Source organism: Schistocerca gregaria, chromosome 6, assembly GCF_023897955.1.
Source record: "Schistocerca gregaria isolate iqSchGreg1 chromosome 6, iqSchGreg1.2, whole genome shotgun sequence".
In the NCBI taxonomy this organism is placed as follows: Eukaryota; Metazoa; Arthropoda; class Insecta; order Orthoptera; family Acrididae; genus Schistocerca; species Schistocerca gregaria.
Window position 1 is genome coordinate 55,169,846 of NC_064925.1, and position 26,147 is coordinate 55,195,992.

General features: G+C 39.8%; 2 protein-coding genes across 2 annotated transcripts in view; both read left to right on the plus strand.

Moving 5' to 3' along the window:
- LOC126278204 (origin recognition complex subunit 6-like) overlaps nucleotides 1-21,992 on the plus strand; it is a 56,018-nt gene extending 34,026 nt beyond the window's left edge. Inside the window, exons 5-6 of the mRNA XM_049978128.1 lie at nucleotides 8,642-8,811; nucleotides 21,672-21,992. Of these exons, the coding sequence (XP_049834085.1) occupies nucleotides 8,642-8,811; nucleotides 21,672-21,787 (286 nt within the window). The 3' untranslated portion in view covers nucleotides 21,788-21,992. The remainder of the gene's footprint in view (nucleotides 1-8,641; nucleotides 8,812-21,671) is intronic.
- A 2,714-nt stretch (nucleotides 21,993-24,706) lies between these two features.
- On the plus strand, nucleotides 24,707-25,327 carry LOC126279119 (uncharacterized). Its single transcript, XM_049979598.1, has 2 exons — nucleotides 24,707-24,886; nucleotides 25,067-25,327. The coding sequence occupies exons 1-2, from the start codon at nucleotides 24,715-24,717 to the stop codon at nucleotides 25,228-25,230; spliced, it is 336 nt and encodes a 111-aa protein (XP_049835555.1). The 5' UTR covers nucleotides 24,707-24,714; the 3' UTR covers nucleotides 25,231-25,327.
- The last annotated feature ends 820 nt before the right edge of the window (nucleotides 25,328-26,147 follow it).

Genomic DNA, 26,147 nt, shown 5'->3' on the forward strand with positions numbered 1-26,147 from the left:
TTAAGCTTCGGCTTTTGTTTTGCTGTCTTCCACTGCCACACCAAATGTGTCAATGAGCGACTTAATGGAACTGCTTTGGAATTTTACTAAGAAACAGAATTTTCTCAGGTTGTCAGTCATGTCTTTTGCTAATGTTTCACACATGGATCATTCCAGAGATGCATGAATCTCTGCTAACCTAAGCCTGTCACCATTTGTGCGTTCTCTTTTTAACTGAGAGTGCAACAGTGTTTACTTTGTCAGCATTTTCCAAATTCTGTTGTTAAACCACAGTGGGTCTTCTCCAACCATAATCCACTTAGTGGGCACATTCTTGTTCAGTGCTCAATTTACCATCCGTTTAAAGTTTGTTTGTAATTCCTCTATTTCTATCATACTGGAACTAAATGATGTCAGTTCATTGTCTAAATGAGATGCTAACAACTGCTTATCTGCATTTTCTTGCAGGAACACTCTCCTAGCCTTCTTAACTGATGTATTAACTTTCATAGCAATAGTAGCTATGATGACTTACTGTCACCAACTTCCGCCTCTATACTGACACCATCGATAAGGTCCAGCCTGTTTGTCACTGCAAGGTCTAAGATATTTCCATTGTATATGGGCTGCTGAATTAGCTGCTCAAGACAGTTTTCGGAAAACATGTTCAAAAGTACTTCACAAAACTATCTGTCTGTATCCATGCACTGAGTCCATAGACATCTCTGTCTATATGTGGTAGGTTAAAGTCGCTTATAACTAAAATTGCATGACCTGGATATTTACTCGCGACTGGCCTTAGATTTTCTTTGAATGACTATAACAGTCACAACACCAATTAATTCGTTTCACCTAAACCTGTTATATGTGGCTTGATAACTACTGTCACATTCAATTTCGACCTCAGCAGAGACACAATTTTAGTCAACTGCAATGGACACTCCCTGTGCTTGGTGTCTAATCTTTCTTCCTGTGTGTTCCATTACTCACTAAGTATCTCAGAGCTTTCAACTTCAGGTTTCAGCCAGCTGTCAGTCCCAAGAATAATTTGAGTGCGAGAACTTTCCTGAAGTGTAATAAAATTTGAGAACTTTGTCACAAACACTTTGACAATTTACTGATAAGATTTTGACAGTCTCAGTGTCTTAACTCTACAGTCTGAATTCACTATCTGTGCATCGACTGGCGAGTGTTCACCAGAGTACCTCAAACTACTGTATAGCCTATAAAAAAAAAAAACCATTTGCACTCCACAAGTACTCTGCTACCCAAGTACATGCTCCCGTTGTGTTGTGCATCCCTACAGTGGGAATCCTACAATTCTGTATTTTATAATGCAGGTATAGAAATCTGCAGCCAAGACCATTACCGAGTCGATGAAGGCTTTCAGTGGTACGCTCGACACAGCTCCAAACTGTACAGCCCTGACAAAAGCTGGGAACAGTGGTGCAAATTGCGAACTCTACTTGCACCCCACGCAGAGCCTCTATTTTAATCTCTACGTGCCTTTTTACAGCTGTTGCCTGATATATCTAACATTTTAGCAGATGACAATCTCCCCCCCCCCCCCCTTTTCTATTGTAGTTTTCTAAGATTTCCTCCTGTTTTTAGTTTCCCCCCTGTTTGAGTTTCACTCCCATTGCTGCTGATTTCCCATTCAGTTCCTCACCGTGGTACAACAACAGAGTTAGAAAACTGCTGCGGAAGCGAAGGGAACTTCACAGCAAACATAAACATAGCCACAGCCTTGCAGACAAACAAAAATTTTGATCTCATGTCAAGGCGGTAGGTGGATCAAAACAAAATGTTCAGACACCCTGTGGCCAAAATGGTACTGAAACAGAGGATGACAGACTAAAGGCCGAAATACTAAATGTCTTTTTCCAAATCTGTTTCACAGAGGAAGACTGCACTGTAGTTCCTTCTCTAGATTATCGTACAGCTGATAAAATGGTAGATATCGAAATAGACGACAGAGGGATAGAGAAACAATTAAAATCGCTTAAAAGAGGAAAGGCCGGTGGACCTGATGGGATACCAGTTCGATTTTACACAGAGTACACGAAGGAACGTGCCCCCTTTCTTGCAGCGGTGTACCATAGGTCTCTAGAAGAGCGTAGCATTCCAAAGGACGGGAAAAGGGCACAGGTTATCCCCGTTTCAAGAAGGGACGTCAAACAGATGTGCAGAACTATAGACCTATATCTCTAACGTCGATCAGTTGTAGAATTTTGGAACAAGTATTATGTTTGAGTATAATGGCTTTTCTGGAGACTAGAAATCTAGTCTGTAGGAATCAGCATGGGTTTCGAAAAAGACGGTCATGTGAAACCCAGCTCCCGCTATTCGTCCACGATACTCAGAGAGCCATAGACACGGGTTCACAGGTTGATGCCGTGTTTCTTGACTTCTGCAAGGCGTTTTATACAGTTCCTCACAGTCACTTAATGAACAAAGTAAGAGCATATGGACTATCAGACCAATTGTGTGATTGGATTGAGGAGTTCCTAGATAACAGAATGCAGCATGTCATTCTCAATGGAGAGAAGTTTTCTGAAAAAAGAGTGATTTCAGGTTTGCCGCAAGGGAGTGTCATAGGACCGTTGCTATTCAAAATATACATAAATGACCTTGTGGATGACATCGGAAGTTCACTGAGGTTTTTTGCAGATGATGCTGTGGTGTATCGAGAGGTTGTAACAATGGAAAATTGTACTGAGATGCAGGAGGATCTGCAGCGAATTGACGCATGGTGCAGGTAATGGCAATTGAATCTCAATGTAGACAAGTGTAATGTGCTGCGAATACATAGAAAGATAGATCCCTTAACATTTAGCTACAAAATAGCAGGTCAGCAACTGGAATCAGTTAATTCCATAAATTATCTGGGAGTATGCATTAGGAGTGATTAAAAATGGAATGATCATATAAAGTTGATCGTTGGTAAATCAGATGCCAGACTGAGATTCATTGGAAGAATCCTAAGGAAATGCAATCTGAAAACAAAGGAAGTAGGTTACAGTACGCTTGTTCGCCCACTGCTTGAATACTGCTCAGCAGTGTGGTATCCGTACCAAAAAGGGTTGATAGAAGAGATAGAGAAAATCCAACAGAGAGCAGCGCGCTTCGTTACAGGATCAGTTAGTAATCGCAAAAGTGTTACGGAGATGATAGATAACCTCCAGTGGAAGACTGCAGGAGAGACGCTCAGTAGCTCGGTACGGGCTTTTGTTAAAGTTTCGAGAACATACCTTCACCGAAGAGTCAAGCAGTATATTGAGTTCTACGTATGTCTCGCGAAGAGACCATGAGGATAAAATCAGAGAGATTAGAGGCCACACAGAAGCATACTGACAATCCTTCTTTCCACGAACAATACGAGACTGGAATAGAAGGGAGAACCGATAGAGGTACTCAGGGTACCCTCCGCCACACACCGTCTGGTGGCTTGCTGAGTATGGATGTAGATGTAGATGTAGAAAACATTAGTATATGGGAAGTGCAAAGCAGAAGTAGCAGAAATTAAAGTTTCACAGGAGAAGCATTTGTGGTTCATGGTGTGGGTTCCTGTAGTCATGTCCTAGTTCATGAACCACGGGCAACGTATGAGTGGCCAAGTAAGTGGTCCCGACAGTCGGGATACCAGTTACTTTGGAATAAGACTGGGCATCTCGGACATATTCTGAGTCGTCACCTTTGTGCTCATACGGCAAAGGCTATCAAATCCACCAGTTAGTCCCTCAGCCGTTAGGGGTAAAACCCAATGGGACTTGGGGCAAATAAGGCTATCAACCTGCTTCCCTGGTACTTTAAATATGATGCTGGCAACAAACAGAGAAAAATGCCTCGGACCTTTGGAGGTGACGGAGTCCCACCTCTAACTGACAAACCAGGGACTCCTAAGATACGACTTGGCAAACAAATGGTAATGAGATGGGGAGCTATTAATATCAATGGGGGGTTCTCTGGGAAGAAGGTAGAGCTGGTAGGGGCTGCAATTAAGATGGGGCCGGACGTTTTAGCTGTTAGTGACATTCGGGTAAGGGGTGAGAAAGAAGAGGAAGTGGGAGAATACAAGGTCTACCTGTCAGGAGTCAAAGCAGGAATAGCACAGTGGGGTGTAGGGCTTTAAATCAGGAAAGAAATGGAACCCAGCGTAGTTGCAATAAAGTATGCAAACGAACGACTGATGTGGATAGATTTGACAGTGTCTAGCAAGAAAATTAGGATTGTGTCAGTATATTCACATTGTGAAGGGACAGATGAAGATAAGATGGATAGTTTTTCTGATGCACTCAGTGATGTAGTTGTTAGAGTAAAGGACAAGGACAGTGTTCTGCTCATGGGTGATTTTAACGCCAGGATTGGAAATCGAACAGAAGGGTATGAAAAGGTTATGGGTAAATTTGGAGAGGATATGGAGGCCAACAGGAACGGGAAACAACTCATGGATTTCTGTGCTAGTATAGGCTTAGTAATCACAAACTCCTTTTTTAATCATAAGAGCAATCACCGGTATACATGGAAAGGCAGGGGAATCAGATCTGTCATTGACTATATAATAACAGATCAGGAGTTCAGGAAGGCTGTGAGAGAGACACGTGTATTGAGGGGATTCTTTGATGACACTGATCATTATTTAATCTGCAGTGAAATTGGGATTGTGAGGCCGAAAGTGCAGGAGATCAGGTCCATATGTAGGAAGATAAGAGTGGAGAAAATTCAGGATAAGGAAATCAGGCACAAGTTCATAACAGCGATCTCAGAAAGGTACCAGTTAGTTGAATGTAGTCAATTATAGTCATTGGAAAAGGAATGGACAAGGTACAGGGACACAGTACTAGAAGTGGCTAAAGAATGTCTTGGAACAGTAGTGTGTAAAAGTAGGATGAAGCAAACAGCTTGGTCGAATGACACAGTCAAGGCAGCCTGTAAAAGGAAAAAGAAGGCGTATCACAAATGGCTACATACTAGAACTCAGGTAGACAGAGAAAGTTATCTTGAAGAAAGAAACAAAGCCAAACAGATAATTGCAGCATCCAAGAAGAAATCTTGGGAAGACTTTGGAAACAGGTTGGAGACTATGGATCAAGCTGCTGGAAAACCATTCTGGAGTGTAATTAGCAGTCTTCGAAAAGGAGGTAAGAAGGAAATGACAAGTATTTTGGACAGGTCAGGAAAACTGCTGGTGAATCCTGTGGATGCCTTGGGCAGATGGAGGGAATAATTTGAAGAGTTGCTCAATGTAGGTGAAAATGCGATCAGTATTGTTTCAGTTTTGGGATAGGAATGATGATGGAAATAGGATCACATTTGAGGAAGTGGAGAAAATGGTCAATAGACTGCAGTGCAATAAAGCAGCTGGGGTGGATGAAATTGTCAGAACTCATCAAATACAGTGGAATGTCAGGTCTTAAAGGGCTACACAGGATAATTAAAATGGCCTGGGAGTCGGGACAGGTTCCATCAGACTGGACAAAAGTTGTAATCACACCGATCTTTAAACATGGAAACAGGAAAGATTTTAACAACTACAGAGGTATCTCTTTAATCAGCGTTGTGGGTAAAATCTTCTCAGGTATTGTTGAAAGGAAAGTGCGAGTATTAGTTGAGGACCAATTGGGTGAAAATCAGTGTTGGTTTAGGCCTCTTAGAGGTTGTCAGGACGAGATCTTTAGCTTACGGCAAGTAATGGAGAAGTGTTATGAGTGGAACAGGGAATTGTGTCTATGCTTTATAGATCTAGAAAAGGCATATGATCGGGTTCCTAGGAGGAAGTTATTGTCTGTTCTACGAGATTATGGAATAGGAGGCAAACTTTTGCAAGCAATTAAAGGTCTTTACATGGATAGTCAGGCAGCAGTTAGAGCTGACGGTAAATTGAGTTCATGGTTCAGAGTAATTTCAGGGGTAAGACAAGGCTGCAACCTGTCTCCAATGTTGTTCATATTATTTATGGACAATATGTTGAAAACAACAGACTGGCTGGGTGAGATTATTTTATGTGAACACAAAATAAGCAGTCTTGCATATGCGGATGACTTAGTTGTGATGGCAGATTCGGTTGAAAGTTTGCAAATTAATATTTCAGAGTTAGATCAGAAATGTAAGGACTATGGTGTGAAGATTAGCATCTCCAAAACGAAAGCAATATCAGTAGGAAAGAAATATAAACGGATTGAGTGCCAAATAGGAGGAACAAAGTTAGAACAGGTGGCAAGTATTTAGGATGCATATTCTCACAGGATGGCAACATAGTGAAAGAACTGGAAGCGGGGTGTAGCAAAGCTAATGCAGTGAGCACTCAGCTACGATCTACTCTCTGCAAGAAGGAAGTCAGTACCAAGACTAAGTTATCTGTGCACCGTTCAATCATTCTACCAACTCTGTTGTATGGGAGCGAAAGCTGGTTGGATTCAGGTTACCTTATCAACAAGGTTGAGGTTACGGATATGAAAGTAGCTAGGATGATTGCAGGTACTAGTAGATGGGAACAATGGCAGGAGAGTGTCCACAATGAGGAAATGAAAGAAAAACTGGGAATGAACTCTATAAATGTAGCAGGCAGGGCGAATAGGCCTAGATGGTGGGGTCATGTTTCACGCATGGGAGAAGCAAGATTACCCAAGAGGCTTATGGGTTCAGCAGTAGAGGGTAGGGGGAGTCGGGGCACACCAAGGAGAAGGTACCTGGATTCGGTTAAAAATGATTTTGAAGTAATAGGTTTAACATCAGAAGAGGCGCCAATGTTAGCATTGAATAGGGGATCATGGAGGAATTTTATAAGGGGGGCTATGCTCCAGACTGAACGCTGAAAGGCAAAATCAGTCTTAGATGATGATGATGATGATGATGATGATAAGCATTCCGTTATGATCGCAATAGAGACTAGACCAAACACAAACATGTTGTCTCTGGCAAAATGGATCATGTGTGCCAGTTCTGTGGTGCCAAGAGATTCAGTAGAGAAACACCAGGAATGTGCTGCATGAGTGGCAAAATTTGATTAGCACTACTGGAAATTTCTCCACCAGAATTATTTAACTACATGAGTGGAAAAAATCTGGAATCAAAACATTTTCTACAAAATATCAGACCATACAATGCTTACTTTCAAATGACCAAATTTGGTGCTACTTCCATGTGCTGTGAAGAACATCAGTTCAGTCCTGTGTTTTCAGTAAAAGAGCAGATACAGAATTGAATCATTGTCACCATTTCCAAACAAGTCTTATAAATTTTTGCAGGTTTATTTCGGTGGTAATGAACAAATGACAGTTAATTAACATCATGCAAATACAAATATAGAGCACTGGATCAAATAGTGTAAGTGTGAAACTGTGATTTGAGCCAACAAGAGACTAGTTGAAGAACATGATCAGCAATTCAGTGCAGATCAAGAAATGAAAGAGGACTACATTTCAAATTAGGGTGCTGTTGAATAGGTAGTGTTGAATACTTAAATGGATATAAGAGTATTTTTGAGTATTCAAGAGTATTTCTGAGTGTCAAGCACTAACACTTTTGTGATTTATTTAAGTATTTATTTGTACAATGTTCTTGAGTGATTTGGAATGTTCTTAGAAAACAAAGCGGATCTTTTTCAGCTAGTTCAGTTATAATTCCTTCTTATCATGAAGCTTTTTTTAGTCTTTAAACATTGTATACTTTTTGCCATTTCTTCTTTAGATATAATTTTTTCCTTATATTCATATATATCATCTTATATCTCTTGTTTCACTTGTAATTTAAAACATTTATTTAAAAAAAAAACGTTTCCATAAATGGATGCAGCTTAGTTGGGTACTTAAGCAGTGTTTGCACATTCTGGCTGGCCTGGCATACTATTTAAATGCTGTGATGTGTCCAGGTAGTCACTGCTGCTTTCACTAATGCTACCTATTCAACGTAGGATGTATCACATGGATTTAAAAAGCTCTGATGAGTAACTTGTAGCAATGCTTCCACTTAGCGTAGTACTCTTGGCTTCATTAAAGACATCTATTGTTTTTCTCCACATTGCTATTGAAATACAGATTTAGTAATTTCCTCGTCACTTAATTTTCAACACTTCTATTGCCAGATTAGCATTCATGCTTCTGTATATAACTGCTGTCATGCCCCCCCCCCCTCCCCCTCCCCAATTCCATGTCCACCCCCAGCATTCAACTTGGGATTAGACAAAAGCAAGTCATTTACCTCTTGGGGGAACCCAAACTAGGAAAAAAACTCTTTGCTTGAAAAAGTCAATAAAAAACCCAACTGTATTCTCACCCCTTCAGTCTGAATTGTTGACTACCCTCCATGCTGCTTGTGGCTTCTCAGGTGTACAAAACCTATTTGTGGCTTACATTTCATTGTTGATTTCCTTCTTGCACTATCCTAGTGATTGTAATTTAATATGAAATGGTGGGCGACTTCAAACATTATCTAATAATCTCCCTATTTCGTGCATGATTTTTCAGTAAGAAGGAATCTTTGGTCCTGAAAGCTAATGTCTGTGCCTTGCCTTCTGCTATTTTGTAAAATATAGTTTTGCACCTTTACTGTAATTTAGTTTCTGAGATAATTATAGATGTACAGCTTTCATGGCAGTGGCACTGTTTGATCCATTAGTATTGCACAGCAGTTTTCTCATGACATTCAATCTTAATCTTTTCAGGGAAAGAAAAGTAAAGCTTCAGATGCGTAAATTCATGGAAATGTGTAATCTAAAAAAAAGTGGGTTTGTTAAGTTAGTTGCTGATTTTGACAAATCTGCTGCATCTATGAGAAGACAAAAAGAAGAACCTGCAGAACATGCACCAATATCAAAAGAAGTCAATCTGAATGGTAAGGAACTGGGTGTGATTGTTACTTTTTGTCATAAGTAGAGTTTAAATCATTGAGTCTCAATTTTTTATTATGTAATTTTGCTTCTAAAATGTCATTAGTGAACATCTGAAGTGTTAAATCAGGGGCTCTGTATAACTTGCCTTCATTTTATAGTAATAATCTTGAGAAATCCAGAAAGAGATTTTTGTGGAATTTAAAGGAATTGTGAGTATGGAAAAGAAATGTTGGCAGCTGCTTTATTGATTAGTAGTAATGTTTTGGAACATAAATCTTGATGTGATATGCCAATTAATTCCAGGTAGACAGCCTTCATCAGTAAGAGAGAGACTCATATGCACTATGCACACACGTGCATACACATACAAGTACACGCATACATATGTGCGTGCACGCGCACACACACACACACACACACACACACACACACACACACACACACACACACACGACCACCAACTCCAACATCTCAGTCCAGAATTCCATTAGTCACGAAGGCTTTGGCCAAAAGATATATGTGAGCATCTTTTAAGTGTGCCTGACTGCAACTTGATGCATCTTCTTCATGGTAAGAAGCATTCTGTCTTTTCCTACATTGTTGATTCATTATTTTCATAGCTTTTCCTAAGTCATTACTGGAGTATGCCGAGATTTTCGTGGGTGGGAAAGAGCAAATTCAAACATCTCCAAAAAATTTTAAAAGCTGCATGTGTTCTGTGTGTGATGCCAAAGGCAAACATGTCACGCAGTTCAGCCAGCTTTGACTGTGTGTGTTTGTTTGGCAGAACTGGTATGCTTGAACTGGGGGCTGGACAGTGGTAACAATTCTCTGTAAACATATGTTCTTTGCATACCCTGGTGAAGACCACTGAGTGCCATAATGGAATACACTTTTTCACAGGAAATTGGGATCTTGGTTCAACTCTAGACAATAACAATGTTACAAACCCTATATAAAGACTCCCCACCCCCCTTTCAGTCTCAGTGTCGGGTACATGCTGATGTGTTGGCTGCATGCTGATGGGGTGGTGGTTATTGAAAGATTTGTTATCAAAGCAAATTCTTTAAAATAAGCTACATTTCAGTTGTTTTAGGCTTTGTCAGGTTTACGAGACAGGGACAGGATTCACTTTAAATTTAACTGCTGCTTGGGGGAGCACACCATTTACCATTGTCTCAAGTGAAAAACCTCCTTACAAATAGTTGTGCCTTCTGCGACCAGTAACACCAACCGGTGAAAGAGGGCTTTTGATAATCAGTAGAGCTCAGCCCAGAATGAATTACTTACAGTTACAAAGAAACAGGTGTTGTCAATCATGTTTTTACAACCATAAAAATACCACAGGATTTCATTTGACTAGGTTTTATTCCTTCTGTGTAGAAAAAAAGGACTTCCAGTGCATGGCCAATAGTCTGAAGTTGGTGAATTTTCTAAGAACTAGAACACTGCATGGGAACATAGACCCTTCCCATTGGACTTCACAAAGCCTGAGCATAGAATGCCAAGTGTGCTGCTGCAGTGGTTAGCACTGGAGGGTGGCACGTCATATATTCATCCAGCTGTTTAGATTGTCCATTGTTTTTGTAAATTGCCTAAAGGTTTCAGGGTGATACCTTTGAAAAGGACACAACTCATTTTCTTCCCTAACCTTGTTCCTACTTGTATGTGTACTTCTGTGTAGTGCTCCTATCAGTTACAGGATGTTAAACCACCACCACCTCCTCCTCCTCCTCCTCCTCCTGCCACAGCAGAGTAATAAGTGAGTATCCAGCAATGATGGAGCTTCATCAAATTATCATCTATAGCAGCAATTTTCTCTCATGCATAGATTTAATATGCATTGATATTAAAGAGCTAAAAGAAGAATGTAAATGGGACTGTATTGCTGATTTGAAGGATAAAATGAAGATCAGCAACAAGCTTTGCTGAATGGCTACATTTGTGTGGCTGGTTTCACACAATTTATGATGAAGCTGTCCATTCCAAGTCCAACACACTACTTCAAATGCTAGCACCAAGGAGAGATAGCATTATCATTTCAATGGTAGGCTATCTGTGGGAAATACAAACTAATCACCAACTAGTCAACTATCCCATGCACATGACCAAACAAGAGCACAATATTTTTGGTTGGACACTCAACCTGGAGTCTTATCTGTGTAACAACATAACAACATTTGAAGAAACAAAAATACCAAAAATGACATTTATGAAGCAAATTATATATTCAGAAGTAGTGACAGATTATCATATTAAAAAGTCCTCTCTGTGTTTTGTGTCATATTTTGCTTCCATGATAAACACATCTTAGGGGAAAGGTTCCTCAACTCAGACCCTGTCAACACAAGCTAGTATGAACACATGTACCTGGAATTTTTCATGCAAATGTGGATCTTAGCTAAACTCTGCAGTCCCCTTCGCTCCATCTTCAAAAGTGATAGTCATAGCTTCAATAGGACTCATTGTCTCAGCCATATAGGCTTACTGAGAGCAAATGAGCCTACCACAACCATCTCAGAAGACCCCTCGTTTCAATCAAGGTAGTATCAGACGAAAGTGACAGAACACAAATATTGCCAGGTCCAATGGCATGAGACCATAGTTTTCTTTTTTTTCTTTTTGAGTAGAAAATAGAGCAGCTTACAGATAACATTGACACTGAAATCAGCTAGAGAGAACCAATAAGCTCCTCTGCGAGCTCTCCAACCATCACATTGTCCCCTCTTCAACAAATAGCAAGAGAGGAGAAAAATTGCTGACACCCACTAGGAAGCTCCTATCCTTCAGTTGAATATAAATTAATTAAGGACACAAATGGAGAAATTGAAGTTACTAGAAAAGCTAACAAGAATTAAAGGATTTGGAAATGGGGCAGCCTGTTGCCCATGTAATTTGATCTTTATGTGAATAATATATTAAAAACAAAGATTCCAAGACTTACCAAGCGGGAAAGCGCCGGCAGACAGGCACATGAACAAAACACACAAACACACACACAGAATTACTAGCTTTCGCAACCGATGGTTGCTTCTTCAGGAAGATGAAAGGATGTGGGTTTTAAGGGAGAGGGTAAGGAGTCATTCCAATCCCGGGAGCGGAAAGACTTCCCTTAGGGGAAAAAAAGGACACACACACACACACACACACCTGCACAGCTACAGTGTGTCATCTGAACACACTATGCTGCAATGGTTGCAGCTCATTGTGTGGACTGGGATGGAATGCGGGAGGGAGAGGCAGCGAGGTGCAACGGTTAGGAATGCGACATGCTGTCACTGTAGCCAGTGAGTTCTTGCGACACAAGGTGACAGTAATGATGTGGTGGTATGGATTGGGAGGGGGTAAAGGAACAGAGGAAGGGGGGACTGGACTGTTCTGTAGAAGATGTGGGTGCAGTGGATTAGCAGAGATTGTGACCAGGAGGTTTACAGGAGTGAAGGATGTGTTGCAAAGATAACTCTAGACTGTGTAACTCATAAAAGCTGGTATTGTGCCATTCAGATGGTACAGTTTGTAATGCAACTGTTGAACGTGTTGCAGTGAGCAGCATGTTCCACTACTGAATGATCAGCTCTGTTCTTGGCTATATTTTGTCAGTGCCTATTCATCTTGGTGGGCAGCTGGTTGGTGGTCATGCTGACATATAGTGCTGTACAGAAACTGCAGCAGAGGTGGTGTATGACATAACTGCTTTCAGAGGTGGTTCTTGCTTGGGATAGGATAAGCCTTTGAAGGGATTAGAGCAGGATGGGCTGGGTGAACCACGCAGATCTCTCATTCGGGCCTCCCACAAGGCAAGTTTGTGGGAGTGGCATATGGACCAGGATGTTGTATAGGTTGGATGGATGGTGGAATACCACTTCAGGAAGGGTGGAAAGGATCTTGAGGGGATGGTCCTCTTTCTTGGGCACGATGATCGGTAGTCGAAGCCCTGGCAAAGGACATGATTGAGTTGCTGTAGTCCAGGATGATGATGTGTGGTCAGGAGCGCATTCTACAGATGGTTTGTAAGGGTAATGTGCGGATGAGGAATGTGTGAGGATATGGCACAGGAAATCTGTTTGCAGACTAGGTTTGGGGATCAGTGCCTGTCTGTGAAAGCTTTTGTGAGACCGTCAGCATACTGGGCAGCAGTATTCTCATCATTGTAGACATGCTGTCTACAGGTGGCCAGGCTAAATGGGAGCAATTATTTGGTGTGGAATTGGTGACAGCTGTCAAAATGCAGTTCAAGTCTGCTGTTGGTGGTTAGTGGACTTGATATGGATAGAGGTATGTATGGAGCCATCAGAGAGGTTGAGGTCAAGTGTTGCGGTTGCAGAAGTATGAGGATAAGGTACAGATCTTGAAGATATCAATGAATCTGAACCGCACAAGGGACTTGGTGTTTCGGGAGGCCAGGAGGGTTCCTTCTTGACGGCCCATAAACAGGTTGGCATAGGAGGTGCTATGGAGGTGCCCATGACTGTACACCACAGATTTATTTATATATCTTCCCATCTAAGGAGAAATAGCTGTGTGTGAGAATGTAATTGAAAGGAGTTTAAGGAATGAGATAGAGGGTTTGGAGTTGGAAGGGTATTAGGAGAGCTAGTGTACATAGCAGCAAGGTTATGGACTTGAGGGATGTTGGTGTGTAGAAAGATTGCATCAGCAGTGACGAGTAGGGATCCAGGTGGTTATGGGCGGAGATGGTAGAGTGTCGATGAAGAATGTGGTTGTATCTTTGATATGAGAGACTAATTAGTTAAGAGCCAAGATTCTTTCAGTGGGAGCACAGGGAACCTATTGAGACATCCTGTATTGTTGGGGGTGTGAATTTTGTGAGCCTGTAGAATGTGGGTGTGTGAGGGGTCGTTCAGATGACAACTATAGTCAAGAACAGAGTTGACCACGCAGTGGCAGAATGTGCTGCTGAGCACAATGTGCTTGAGTTCAGTGGCTGCTTCAAATCCATGCCATCTGGATCCTTCCCTTCAACACCAGCTTTTCTGAACTACATGGATGGGAGGTACACTTGCAACACATCCTTCAGTCCTGTAATACTGCTGGCGTGTTCCGTCTCTCCTTTCTCTGCCTGTCTTTCCTCCAAGCACACATCTCCACATCATCATCATCATCACTGTGCTACATGTGCCTTATGCCCTGTGTGTGTGTGTGTGTGTGTGTGTGTGTGTGTGTGTGTGTGTGAGAGAGAGAGAGAGAGAGAGAGAGAGAGAGAGAGAGAGAGAGAGAGAGAGAGAGAGAGATTATTGTTTTTTATCCATATTTGCGTTTAGTAGCTTAGTACAGGTGCTGAAGACTGTGATCTTGGTCCCCTAAAATAGTTCTGTCATAATCAAGATCACACTTGGATTCCTTCTTGCATTTTGTGTGAGCTGATATGCCATCTCCACCAATATCAGTGTCAGTTGAATTCTATATTTCAACCATTTTCCATCAGTTTATCAGAACAGGGTCGAAATCAGTTTGAATGTACTTGGTGGAAAAGCTGATGTAAGATTTCAAATATGCTCTTAGTAATCCACTAAGGAGAATTGTGCTTTGTTTACTGCAGTACCAATACATTTAATTTAATGATACTTAATTGTGCTTTATTGTTTGCTGTAGCCAAGGACAAGATTTTAAATGTATCAGCCAATATAGAATCCACTATGTTAAAATAGCTTTTTATATAAAGCACACATTTAAGTAACTTCCTTGCAGATTAAAACTGTGTGCTCAGGTTCGAGTCTCGGTCCAGCACACAGTTTTAATCTACCAGTAAGTTTCATATCAGTGCACACTCTGCTGCAGAGTGAAATCTCATTCTGGACACATTAAAGTACATTTCGCAGAAAATTAAAAAAATCATTCAGGTAAAGCTACTTCCTTTCAGCAGAATCTGATGCTATGTAACTTCATAGCAGTGAATCCAAGCACCTTTAGACCAAGATTTCAGACTAGTTGCTATAAGCAGATCTTACCCTGTACAATTCATTGTCAATTTCAGAATGAGCACAATATATAGGATAGTAAAAAAGTTGTTTGATATGCTTCCCACCTATTATGCGGTAGTTATTCGAGTAAGATCGTTTAAGAGTTCATAAGCAATGTTAAAGGTGTCATCCAGTTGGAGAGCTGGGAGCTATTTTTCATTATATTGAATTAGTCAGTCTATATACAGGATGAAGTGAAATTTGTGCAGTCGGGCTTCACAGCATGAATCCTCACATGCCAATGATAAAAAAAATCTCTCCGGCGAGTTCAACTGGCAGAAAAAGGACGTTAAAGAGTGGCAATCTGGTAACACTGTAACCACATGTGAGGTAACTATCTCTTGTCAGCACACACAAGTCGTGCTGTGCTGCTGGTATAGTGGATAGTTTTGGGTTAACATGCGTAATTGTCACCATGCCAAATGAAGCAACGATTCCTTTTATAGCCAGCAATAGCTTTGCTCATTCACTGTGACAAAGTAAATCTGTGATGCCAACACATCAGCCCTCCAGGTTTTTGGAACTAGGTGCACCGGGTCATTGAGGGACCTTGCACTGTACTTGTCTGGAAGTTCTTGTAAAGGTTGCTGGTGCAGGAACGAGCTGCTCCTGTTCTGCGGATGTCACTTTTGTGTTCTCTATGTTCCAGTGCAGTTATGTGAGGTTAGTGAGGAGTGCACATGTAGGTGTATGCAAGTTTGAGCTGCTCTGTAGAAACTGACTCCTTCTTGCTGCTATTATCAATTCTGAAATTGTGGTTTTCTGTTGAAACTACCCGTTACGATCCAGAGTACAGAGAAATGATTGATTTGAGTGATTTGCGCACTGCACCATCACTGAGCCAAACGTCGTACTTTTGTACAGGTCTCTGTACACAAACATTATCTGGTTGCCATGTCTGACAATATTAGTGTGCTGAATGTTCCTCATTCTGGCACTGAGTTGTTGTGCGAACTGTGTACATAGCTCTGGAGCAACTGAGCGGGAGGATTAATTCTTCCAAAACCAGCAGCTGCTCCCCATTGACTAATTGCGCAGAGGATTACTGTATGTCTTCCTTTACCCTCAGTCCCAGTCCGACCATGACTAGAGGCAGTTCTTTGGTCCACAATGTTGCATTACACATTAGGGCAGTTTTGAGCATGTGGTAGAATTACTCTTGTTTGCAGCTGCACTGCAGTAAAAGTTTGTGGAGAAGTTGACTTTCAAATTGCCTCCCACAATCTGTGATCATGTTTTGAGGAAGCCAAACCTAGAGAACTGTATATGCACTAACGCCCTTGCAACCATCCCAGCAGATGGGATTGTGATGACATCTCACCACCAGGTGAAATGATTAATGATAGTGAGTAAATAACATTGTCCCAAAGTGTATGGGAGCAGATCCATGACGTCCACATGTATATGTGAAAATCCTGTTGGTGGCATTGGAAAGTGAGTGGTTGGCAGGAAGACATTCCTGCCAATCTTATTACACTGTCATAAAAGGCCACATCAATTTGTTGAATACTGTATTGGCTGTAGATCAGATTCTTGGGTGTACCAAGTTATGACAATATTGTTCTGGTATCTAGGGTTGTTGCCTCCCCTTTGCTACATCACATCAAATTCTGTCAGGCACATTCGGAGCTGACAGATGCTAGAGCCGTTCACTGCGCCTCCATATGGCTGCATAAGAGAGGATTTTCCTGATGTTTAGATGCCAACTCTGCCCAGTGAATGTAGTTTAAAGTGCACAGTTCTGAGGTAGGCAGTCTGTGACAGGATTGTTTTTCCTGTTATGTGACGCACATGAATTGTAAACTGTGTGATGGCTCTTCCTGCCTACACTGTCGCAGTGAGCTGAGGTGTGCGGCTCACTGAAAGATAGCTGCTAGCAGCTTGAGGTCCATAAAAATTGCAAAATGGCCAGAAATGCTTGATAGCTAAATAAATAACAAGTAACTCACAGTCGATAACACTTCATTTTTGCTACTCATGTGTTAAGTTCTTAGAAACAAATGCGAACAGCTGCCATTTGCCACCTACTTTTTGTTGAAGAGTTGCACCCACTGCTGTTTGGCTTGCATCAATCACAAGCACCAAAGGGGTGCTCCATCTTGGGTGTTCCAGTGGTATGTCCTGTGCCAGATGCTTCTTGAAGTAAGCTGCTTCAGCCTCTGGTCACCACATTAAGTCTTGTATTTGGCAGAGATAACTGAAAACGATATTGTGACCATTTTATTGCTGCTATATTATTTCTTTTAATAATAATAATAATAATAATAATAATAATAATCTCACAACAAGAAGTGATAGAGCAATTAGATGAAAAGAAGCAGAAATTACAAGCATTGGCCAAATGACTTAGAAGATAAAAAAAAGTGAAAATGGAAGGAAACAAAACCAAACATTCAACACAAACCAAAAGAAATTTTACCAGACAATAGATAACACACATTAAAATAGACAATCCACCAAACATAACAGACATGGAACACTTCTGGAGCAACATATGGTCAAACCCGGTACAACATAACAGGCATGCACGGTGGATAGAAGCAGAAACAGACGCATACAAGATGATACCACAAATGCCTGAACTGATAATTTTGCAACATGAAGTCACCAAAGCAATTAATTCTACTCACAGTTGGAAAACCCCTGGAAAAGATAAAATAGCAAATTTCTGGCTAAAGAAGTTCACCTCAACACATTCACATCTAACTAAGTTATTTAACAGTTACATTGCAGACCCATACACATTCCCTGATACACTTACACATGGAATAACTTATATGAAACCTAAAGATCAAGCAGACACAGCAAACCCAGCTAAATACCGCCCCATAACATGCCTACCAACAATATACAAAATATTAACTTCAATCATTACACAGAAATTAATGACACATACAACACAGAACAAAATTATAAATGAAGAACAAAAAGGCTGTTGCAAAGGAGCACGAGGATGTAAAGAGCAACTGATAGTAGATGCAGAGGTGACATATCAAGCTCAAACTAAACAAAGGTCACTACATTACACATACATTGATTACCAAAAAACTTTTGATAGTGTACCCCACTCATGGTTACCACAAATACTGGAAATATACAAAGTAGATCCTAAACTGATACAGTTCCTAAACATAGTAATGAAAAATTGGAAAACCACACTTAATATCCAAACAAATTCAAATAATATCGCATCACAGCCAATACAGATTAAGCGTGGAATATACCAAGGAGACTCATTAAGTCCTTTCTGGTTCTGCCTTGCTCTGAACCCACTATCCAACATGCTAAATAATACAAATTATGGATACAATATTACTGGAATCACATTTGCTATACATGGATGATCTAAAACTACTGGCAGCAACAAATCAACAACTCGACCAATTACTAACGATAACAGAAGTATTAAGCAATGATATAAATATGGCTTTCGGAACAGACAAATGTAAGAAAAATAGCATAGTCAAGAGAAAACACACTAAACAAGAAGATTACTTATTGGATAACCACAGTGACTGCATAGAAGCGATGGAAAAAACAGATGCCTATAAATATCTAGGATACAGGCAAAAAATAGGAATAGATAATACAAATATTAAAGAAGACCTAAAAGAAAAATATAGACAAAGACTAACAAAAATACTGAAAATAGAATTGACAGCAAGAAACAAAACAAAAGCTATAAATACTTATGCTATACCAATATTGACCTATTCATTTGGAGTAGTGAAAGGCAGTACCACAGAACTAGAAGCACTCAATACACTTACAAAATCACAACGCCACAAATATAGAATACATCACATACATTAAGCAACAGAAAGATTCACATTAAGCAGAAAGGAAGGAGGAAGAGCATTTATTGACATAAAAAACGTGTATTATGGACAAGTAGACAATTTCAGAAAATTCTTTACGGAACGAGCAGAAACTACAAAATGTACCAAGCAATCACTAATATAAATACACTGGATACACCATTGCAATTTCACAACCACTTCTATAACCCTTTAGATCACATAACATCAACAGATACAAAGAAAGTCAATTGGAAAAAGAAAACACTACATGGCAAGCACCCATATCATCTAACACAGCCACACATTGATCAAGACGCATCCAACACATGGCTAAGAAAAGGCAATATATACAGTGAGACGGAAGGATTCATGATTGCAATACAGGATCAAACAATAAACACCAGATATTACAGCAAGCATATTACTGAAGATCCCAATACCACAACATATAAATGCAGACTTTGCAAACAACAAATAGAAACAGTAGATCACATCACAAGCAGATGTACAATACTAGCAAGTACAGAATACCCCAGAAGACATGACAATGTAGCAAAAATAATACATCAACAGCTTGCCTTACAACATAAACTTATAAAACAACACATTCCCACATCTTTTCATCTAATTGCTCTATCGCTTCTTGTTGTGTGATTTTACCTAACCTATTTTTTTTTTTCTGACATTTGATGTCTTATAAATTGTGTTAGCTGTCCAATGTCTTTTCTCAGTTTTTCTATTATGATCTGTATCCTGTGTTGTCATGCTGGTTTTGTGGGTTTCTTCTTTGTGTTGGTTGGTTCTGATCTCTGCCTAGTGTGGATATTTAGTGTAGTGAGTGCTCCTATATAAACCAGTAGTTGTAACTCTTCCATAGTTGTGTTTTCATTTATTTTGTTGTGTGTGATAGTTTTTATTGTTGTTTCAACTTGTGGGTTATTTGGCGGTCTATGCAAGAATGGTCTAATGTCTGTATTTGTGTCTTTGTATTCTATATATGTCAGCTGAAATTTTTCTTCTATATCTAACATGTGTGTCACTTCGTGTTCTATCTGTACTTGTTCTGGTGGCAGTCTTAAGGTTTCTGATTGTTTAATTGACGCATGTTGTTCTTTGTTTGTTTGCTCTGGGATGTGTGAGTCCATTACTGTATTTTCTTCTTCATCTGATTGCACATTATTTTGTTCCAGCATTTGTTGTACTTGTTGTTTGATGTTTTCTAATTCTGCCTGGGGTATCCTGTTATTTTTTATTATTACACGGATCTGATCAGCTAGTTGTTGTTCTGTTAAAAATTTTAATTCTGGGTATCTGTTGATAAATGTTGTGTATACTTGTGATCTGTATCCAGTTGTGTTGGTTCCTAGGTTTGTTGCTTGGTAATAACAGAAGATGAGGTGTTGATTAACTTCATCTGACCATCTCATCTTCTGTCTTTGTTTTCCTTCTAGGGTGGTTGCAGGAAGCATATCCTGCAAAACACCTCTATTTGGATTTAAATCATTTTCCAGTTGGCTAGCAGTGTCGTTACCATTGTGGATGGGCGTAGGGTTCAAGCGTCGTCCACGACCATGACGGCGCTTGTCCGAGGCTTCTTTAGTTGTGTCCTGAACCAACTAATCACACTAAAGGGGGGGGGGGGGTTAGCCCTATTAGTGGTTTGTTCTTTTCGTCGTCTTTTACGAGTGGCAGAACATACCGGAGGCCTATTCTTTTCCCTAGGCCTCCACGGGGTTATTATTATTATTATTATTATTATTATTATTAGCATCATCATCATTATTGTTGTTATTTATATACTGAAGGTGGTTGAAAAAATTATTATTATTATTACTACTATTATTAGCATCATCATTATTTTTGTTGTTATTTACATACTGAAGATGGTAGAAAAAGTAGTGGTGATGAAGCAGTCTGTTGGAATAATGAAAAATTTCAGAAGTATTAGTGGCATAGAGATTAATTCGCTTTAGACATCTTTCAGAGAATTAGTGGGAACAGGTTAATAAAGGTAATGTGCCCAGAATTCTGGAAACATCCCCTAGGCTGTGGCTAAGCCATGTCTCTGCAGTATCCTTTCTTTCAGGAGTGCTAGTTCTGCAAGGTTCGCAGGAGAGCTTCTGTTAAGTTTGGAAGGTAGGAAATGAGGTACTGGCAGAAGTAAAGCTATGAGGACGGGGCATGAGTCGTGCTTGGGTAGCTCAGTTGGTAGAGCACTTGCCTGTGAAACACAAAGGTCCTGAGTTCGAGTCTCGGTCCGGCATACGGTTTTAATCTGCCAGGAAGTTTCAAAGGTAATGTGCATTTTAATGTGATAAAAGAAATGAACAATGATCCAGAGCAAAGGAACAAAAAAGATGTGAAAAGAAATAATATTCGTTAGTCACAAATAAAGAAAAAAATTCCTTAAAGAAGGTGGTAAACTTAGACTAAACAATAGAAACTATGGGTTGCAATATCAGACCAGAATTCTGCTCTGAGCTGCCAGAGTTGGCAATCTTGTGCATGAGGTGTGCTTGTTCGTGTGAACGAGTGGTGTGTGTTTCTCCTTCTTTTTTAGATGAAGACTGTGGCCGAAAGCTTATGTGGAAGTGTCTTTTAATTGCCGCTGTCTGCAACTCAACGTGTCATCTTTATAGTAAGCCACAATCTGTCTTTTTGTACAGCGTTGTTATTAAAATTAGAATAATTCCAACATAGGAAAACCAATATAACAGGAGTTATATGGACATCAGAAAGAAAACAATTTGTGGAGATGATAAGAGAAATTGAAAGAGCTAGAACCAACAAAGAAAGAAAGTGAATTGACAGTATTTGATTGAAAGTACTCTTTAAATGTCGAACCAAGTTTAAAAGTGTTGTCTGTAGTTTCCTTGATCATTAACGTTTAATTCTCTTCCACCTACATCTATGATCTCTGTGCTCCTTGTCTTTCCACCCACACCCTCACGTATCCTTTTACCTTCTCACTCTGTTGTGGTATTATTGTGTGTTTTTAATAGAGGTCAGTAGGAAACTACATATGCCTGTTATATTTATCAAAAACTGGTACCCTTTTAGCAGTCAATTCACGTCTTTCAGATTTGCAGAAAGCAGTGAAAAGAAGAAGTCAGTCACCTCCAAAAGAGGAGGAAAGCTATTCTGACTGGAAGAGAAGAATGCTGCAGGAAATAAATGAATCATCAGATGACTGCTGATGTGTTCATAGGAAGAACAAGGAAGATTAACATACTGCCAATTACTTGTTTGTGTTCAGAAAGATATTTGTGCATGCAGTTAATAACAAGCTAATTTTCTTTGTTCTTTGTATATTTTTTATGTACAGTGATTTCATGTGCAACTAATGTATTTTATTATTGTTTATGTCCTGAAATTATGATAAATAGAGCACTTTCCTTATTATTTCTTTACTTACTTTCTTCCCAACCTGATATCCAGTTTATTTTCTTGGAATGTTCTGTATGATTTCCTCTAATACAAACAGTTGTTGTACCACCTGTACTTCACTGATTCATACCCATGCACCTCCTGTTTCTAACGTGTTGTGATATTGTTCATTACCATGTCTTAAAAAAAGCACAGTCCTTTCGCTTAGTATCAGTATTCTTGTGAATGTTTTTGCAGTGTTTTTTGTATGTGTTGTTCTGGTCATATGTAAAACGGTCAGGCTAAATAAGCAATAAACAAACATCCTACGCCATCAGTGTCAACTGTGAAAATAGCCATAGCATATGAGGTTTCACCTCCTCCCCTCCACTTCTCCTGAGAGAGGAGGGCTGACCCCTCCCACCACTCCCCACCACCCCCACCCCATCAGGCTTATGGCTGGTATGTTGTGGCCTGCAACAGCTTCCCCTTCTGTGTCTGTGTCTGCATCTCAGAGTTGCATTTACATCCATTGTCCTTGAGTATTTGTTGGATCTACGTCTACATCTATACCCTGCAGACCACCATGAGGTGTATGGCAGAGGGTACATCCAAATGTACCAGTTATTTGGGTTTCTTGCTGTTCCATTCATGTATGGAGCATGGGAAGAATGATTGTTTGAATGCCTCTGAGTGTGCTGTAATTATTCTAATCTTGTCCTCGTGATCCCTATGTGAGCAATATGTAGAGGGTTGTAGTATATCCCCAGAGTCATTTAAAGCCAGTTTTTGAAAATTTGTTTGTAGACTTTCTTGGGATAGTGTATGTCTATCTTCAAGAGAGTACCAGTTCAGTTTCTCCAGTATCTCTTGACACTTTCCTATGGGTCAAAAAACCTGTGACCATTCATGCGGCCCTTCTCTGTATACATTCAATAACCGCTGTTAGTTCTATTTGATGTGTGTCCCATTCATGTAGCCCTTCTCTGTATACATTCAATATCCCCTTTTGTATTTGATGTGTGTCCCACACATTTGAGCAATATTTTAGAACTGGTTGCACAAGTAATTTGTAAGCAATCTCCTTTGTAAACGATTCCACTTCCCCAGTATTCTATCAATAAACCGAAATCTACTACCTGCTTTACCTACAACTGAGCCTAAGGACACTGTTTTTTCATTGTGTGATGTGCACAATTTTATGTTCTTAAATATTTAAAGCAAGTTGACAATCTTTGCATCACTTTGAAATCTTATCACAATCTGACTTACTACTTGAAGAACCAACTGGAAAAATGGTGGATGCCACTTTTTTGTCGAAAATGAGTTAGGAGTGGCAATGCAGAACTGAAGACACAGAATGCACATACAGTGTTATACAGCAAGGACACTGATAGTGATTGTGTAGTAATGATCTGAAAATTACCTATGAGGGGAAACAATGCTAGATGTCAGTTGTGGCGTAGGGAAAAATGATGACTGTCATTCCAACATGTTTCCAAATCTGTTTCTTTTATTCCGTATTCACCCTATGGATGTTATTTATTTGCAAGACGATAACATGGGAAATGTAGAAGATGACATAGATGACTCTCAAAATGTATGTAACACAGAGAAGTCTTTTAAGAAGAGAAGAAGTTATGGCAGAATGTTCAAGCCAGTGATGACACTGTGTTTATCATCTCATGACTCCGACCAAGACTGTAAGTGTAAGACATTAAAATGTTTTGAAAATGTGTGTGTTGAACAGATATTACAAATTCTTAAAGAATTTTATCAAATGAAATGTTACGATGAGCAAAATTTTTGCTTAATTGGACTGATGTGTATAAACTCAATAAAACAGTGTATCCTAGACAAGATTTGCATCACTTCTCAGATCTTGGACTTGCTTTTTATCACTTCTGTTCAAGAAGAAGTGCTCTTTTGAATTCAGTCGGTAAAGGAGCTGTTGTTACAATGGTGCATGGGAGAGTTCACCAGTAAAGCAACCTTTCCATAGCCCATGTCGCCATGAAGTTGAGGATACAGCTAATGAGCTAAATCTTGGAGAATTCTTTCTTCTGGATTACGAGGGTGGTTTAAAAAGTTCTCAGAATCACCACAGGAGATCAGTGCTAATGAAATGAGTGATATTCATTGGGCTGTTGCCTGTAAACACATGCCACATTAGTGCTCTTGGAAGAGAGCTGTGGCAATGACGTGGTTCTGTTGTTGTTCGTGCGTAGTGATTTGCAAAGATGGAAAAAAAAAAAAAAAACCTATATTCGAGCAGTGATTAAGTACTTTGTAAAGAAATGTATGAAAGAAAAGGACATTAATACCAATTTCCAGAATACACTGGGGGACTCTGCTCCTTCATATTCAGCTGTTGCCAAGTGGACAAATGAATTTAAATTTGGTCGGGAGAGCTTAGATAATGATCCACACAGTGGTCGGCCAAGATGTGTCACTACTCCAGAAATCATTGCAAAACTGCACAAAATGGTCATGGGGGATTGCCGACTGAAAGTGCGTGAAATTATTCACGCTTGTCAGATGTCATCTAAAGGGTATATCACATTTTAACTGAAGAATTAGTAATGAAAAAATTATCTGCATGATGGGTGCCGCGACTCTTGATGCGCGCTCGCACACATGTGCGTCACCATGGCAAAATTACACGAACTAAGGTATGAATTGTTGCCACACCTGCTATGTTCACCTGATATGGCACTGTCAGACTTCCATCTCTTCCCAAAACTGAAAATTTTTCTTGATGGTTGAAGATTCAGCTTCAAACGAAGAACTGATAGCTGGAGTTGACAACTATTTTGCAGGCCTGGAGGAAACTCATTTTCGAGATGGGATCAAGGCACTGGAATTGTGTCGGAACAAGTGCATTAACCTACAAGGAGACTACATCAAAAAATATAAAAAGTTTCAGCGATGTAAGTACTCTTTTGCTGTTGCGTTCCGAGAACTTTTCAAACCAAGATGGTTACTCTCATTTCATGCTCTTAAAATAAAACAAAATATCTGGCACTGTGGTTTTAGTATTAATCTTTCATTACAAGAAATCAATTTCTGCAGTTATGAAGGAAAATAATATCATTTACGCTCTGTTACAGATCTCATCCCACTCTTACTTGAAAAGTTTAGGGACCTACAACACTTGACACAGTTTTGCAAGCCCAGCAGCCAGGGCTTGCTACATGAAAACAGCCATTTTATGAGACGAAAAAAATCAAAGAGCAAGTGTCAGAAAAAAGCAAAGTATTTGGTGCAGCAGTGAGAACTAAAGACATCGCCTTAAATGTATTATTTCAGTGTCACATATCTGACATTCATTGTTGTTTCTGATAATAGTGTGTAGTAAACTTGAAAATTGGATGTAGTGACTGTAATATTAAAATAAAAATTATAAAATTTATTAACAACATGAGGCAGTGAAGTACTCTTAAGTATTAGTGCACATAGCTTCACACTACACACCCAAGCTTTGATCGTAAAGTGTTTCAAACTTTAAATTGCATCTCCTGAAAGCTGATTCCAAATGACATCCATCATTTTTCCCATTGCCTCTTCCTTCAGACAGCACTTCATTACAGATAACTGCATCATCTGCTAAAAGTCTATGCTTACTGTTAATATTCTCTGTAAAGTCAATAATATACAACATGAACAGCAAGGGTCCCAACACAGTTCTCCGGGACACATTCGAAGTTACTTCTACATCTGATGATGACTTTCCATACAAGATAACATGCTGCATTTTCTCCTTACCAAAAAGTCCTCAATCCAGTCACAAATTTCACTTGATACCCAATTTGATCATACTTTTGACTATCTACATAGGTGTGGTACTGAGTCAAATGCTTTTCGGAAATCAAGAAATACCGCATTCATCTGCCTGCCTTCATCCAAATCTTCAGTATGTCATGCGAGAAAAGTGAGAGTTGATTTTCACATCATTGATGTTTATGGAATCCATGCTGGTTGGCGAGGAGGTGGTCATTCTGTTTAAGCTACGTCATTATGTCTGAGGTCAGAATATGTTCTACGATTCTACAGCAAATCGATGTCAAGGATACTGGATGGTAGTTTTGTGGATCACTTATGCTATCCTTCTTGTAGACAGGTGTGATCTGTGCTTTTTGCCAAGAACTGTGCTTGGTGTTTTGATCGAGGAATCTACAATAGATTATAGAT

Excerpts from the sequence above, each read along its gene's own strand:
- LOC126279119 (XM_049979598.1), top strand. The coding sequence starts at position 24,715 with ATGGTTGAAGATTCAGCTTCAAACGAAGAACTGATAGCTGGAGTTGAC. Across the intron at positions 24,887-25,066 it reads ATATAAAAAGTTTCAGCGAT|ATCTCATCCCACTCTTACTT; the intron begins GTAAGTACTCTT and ends GCTCTGTTACAG.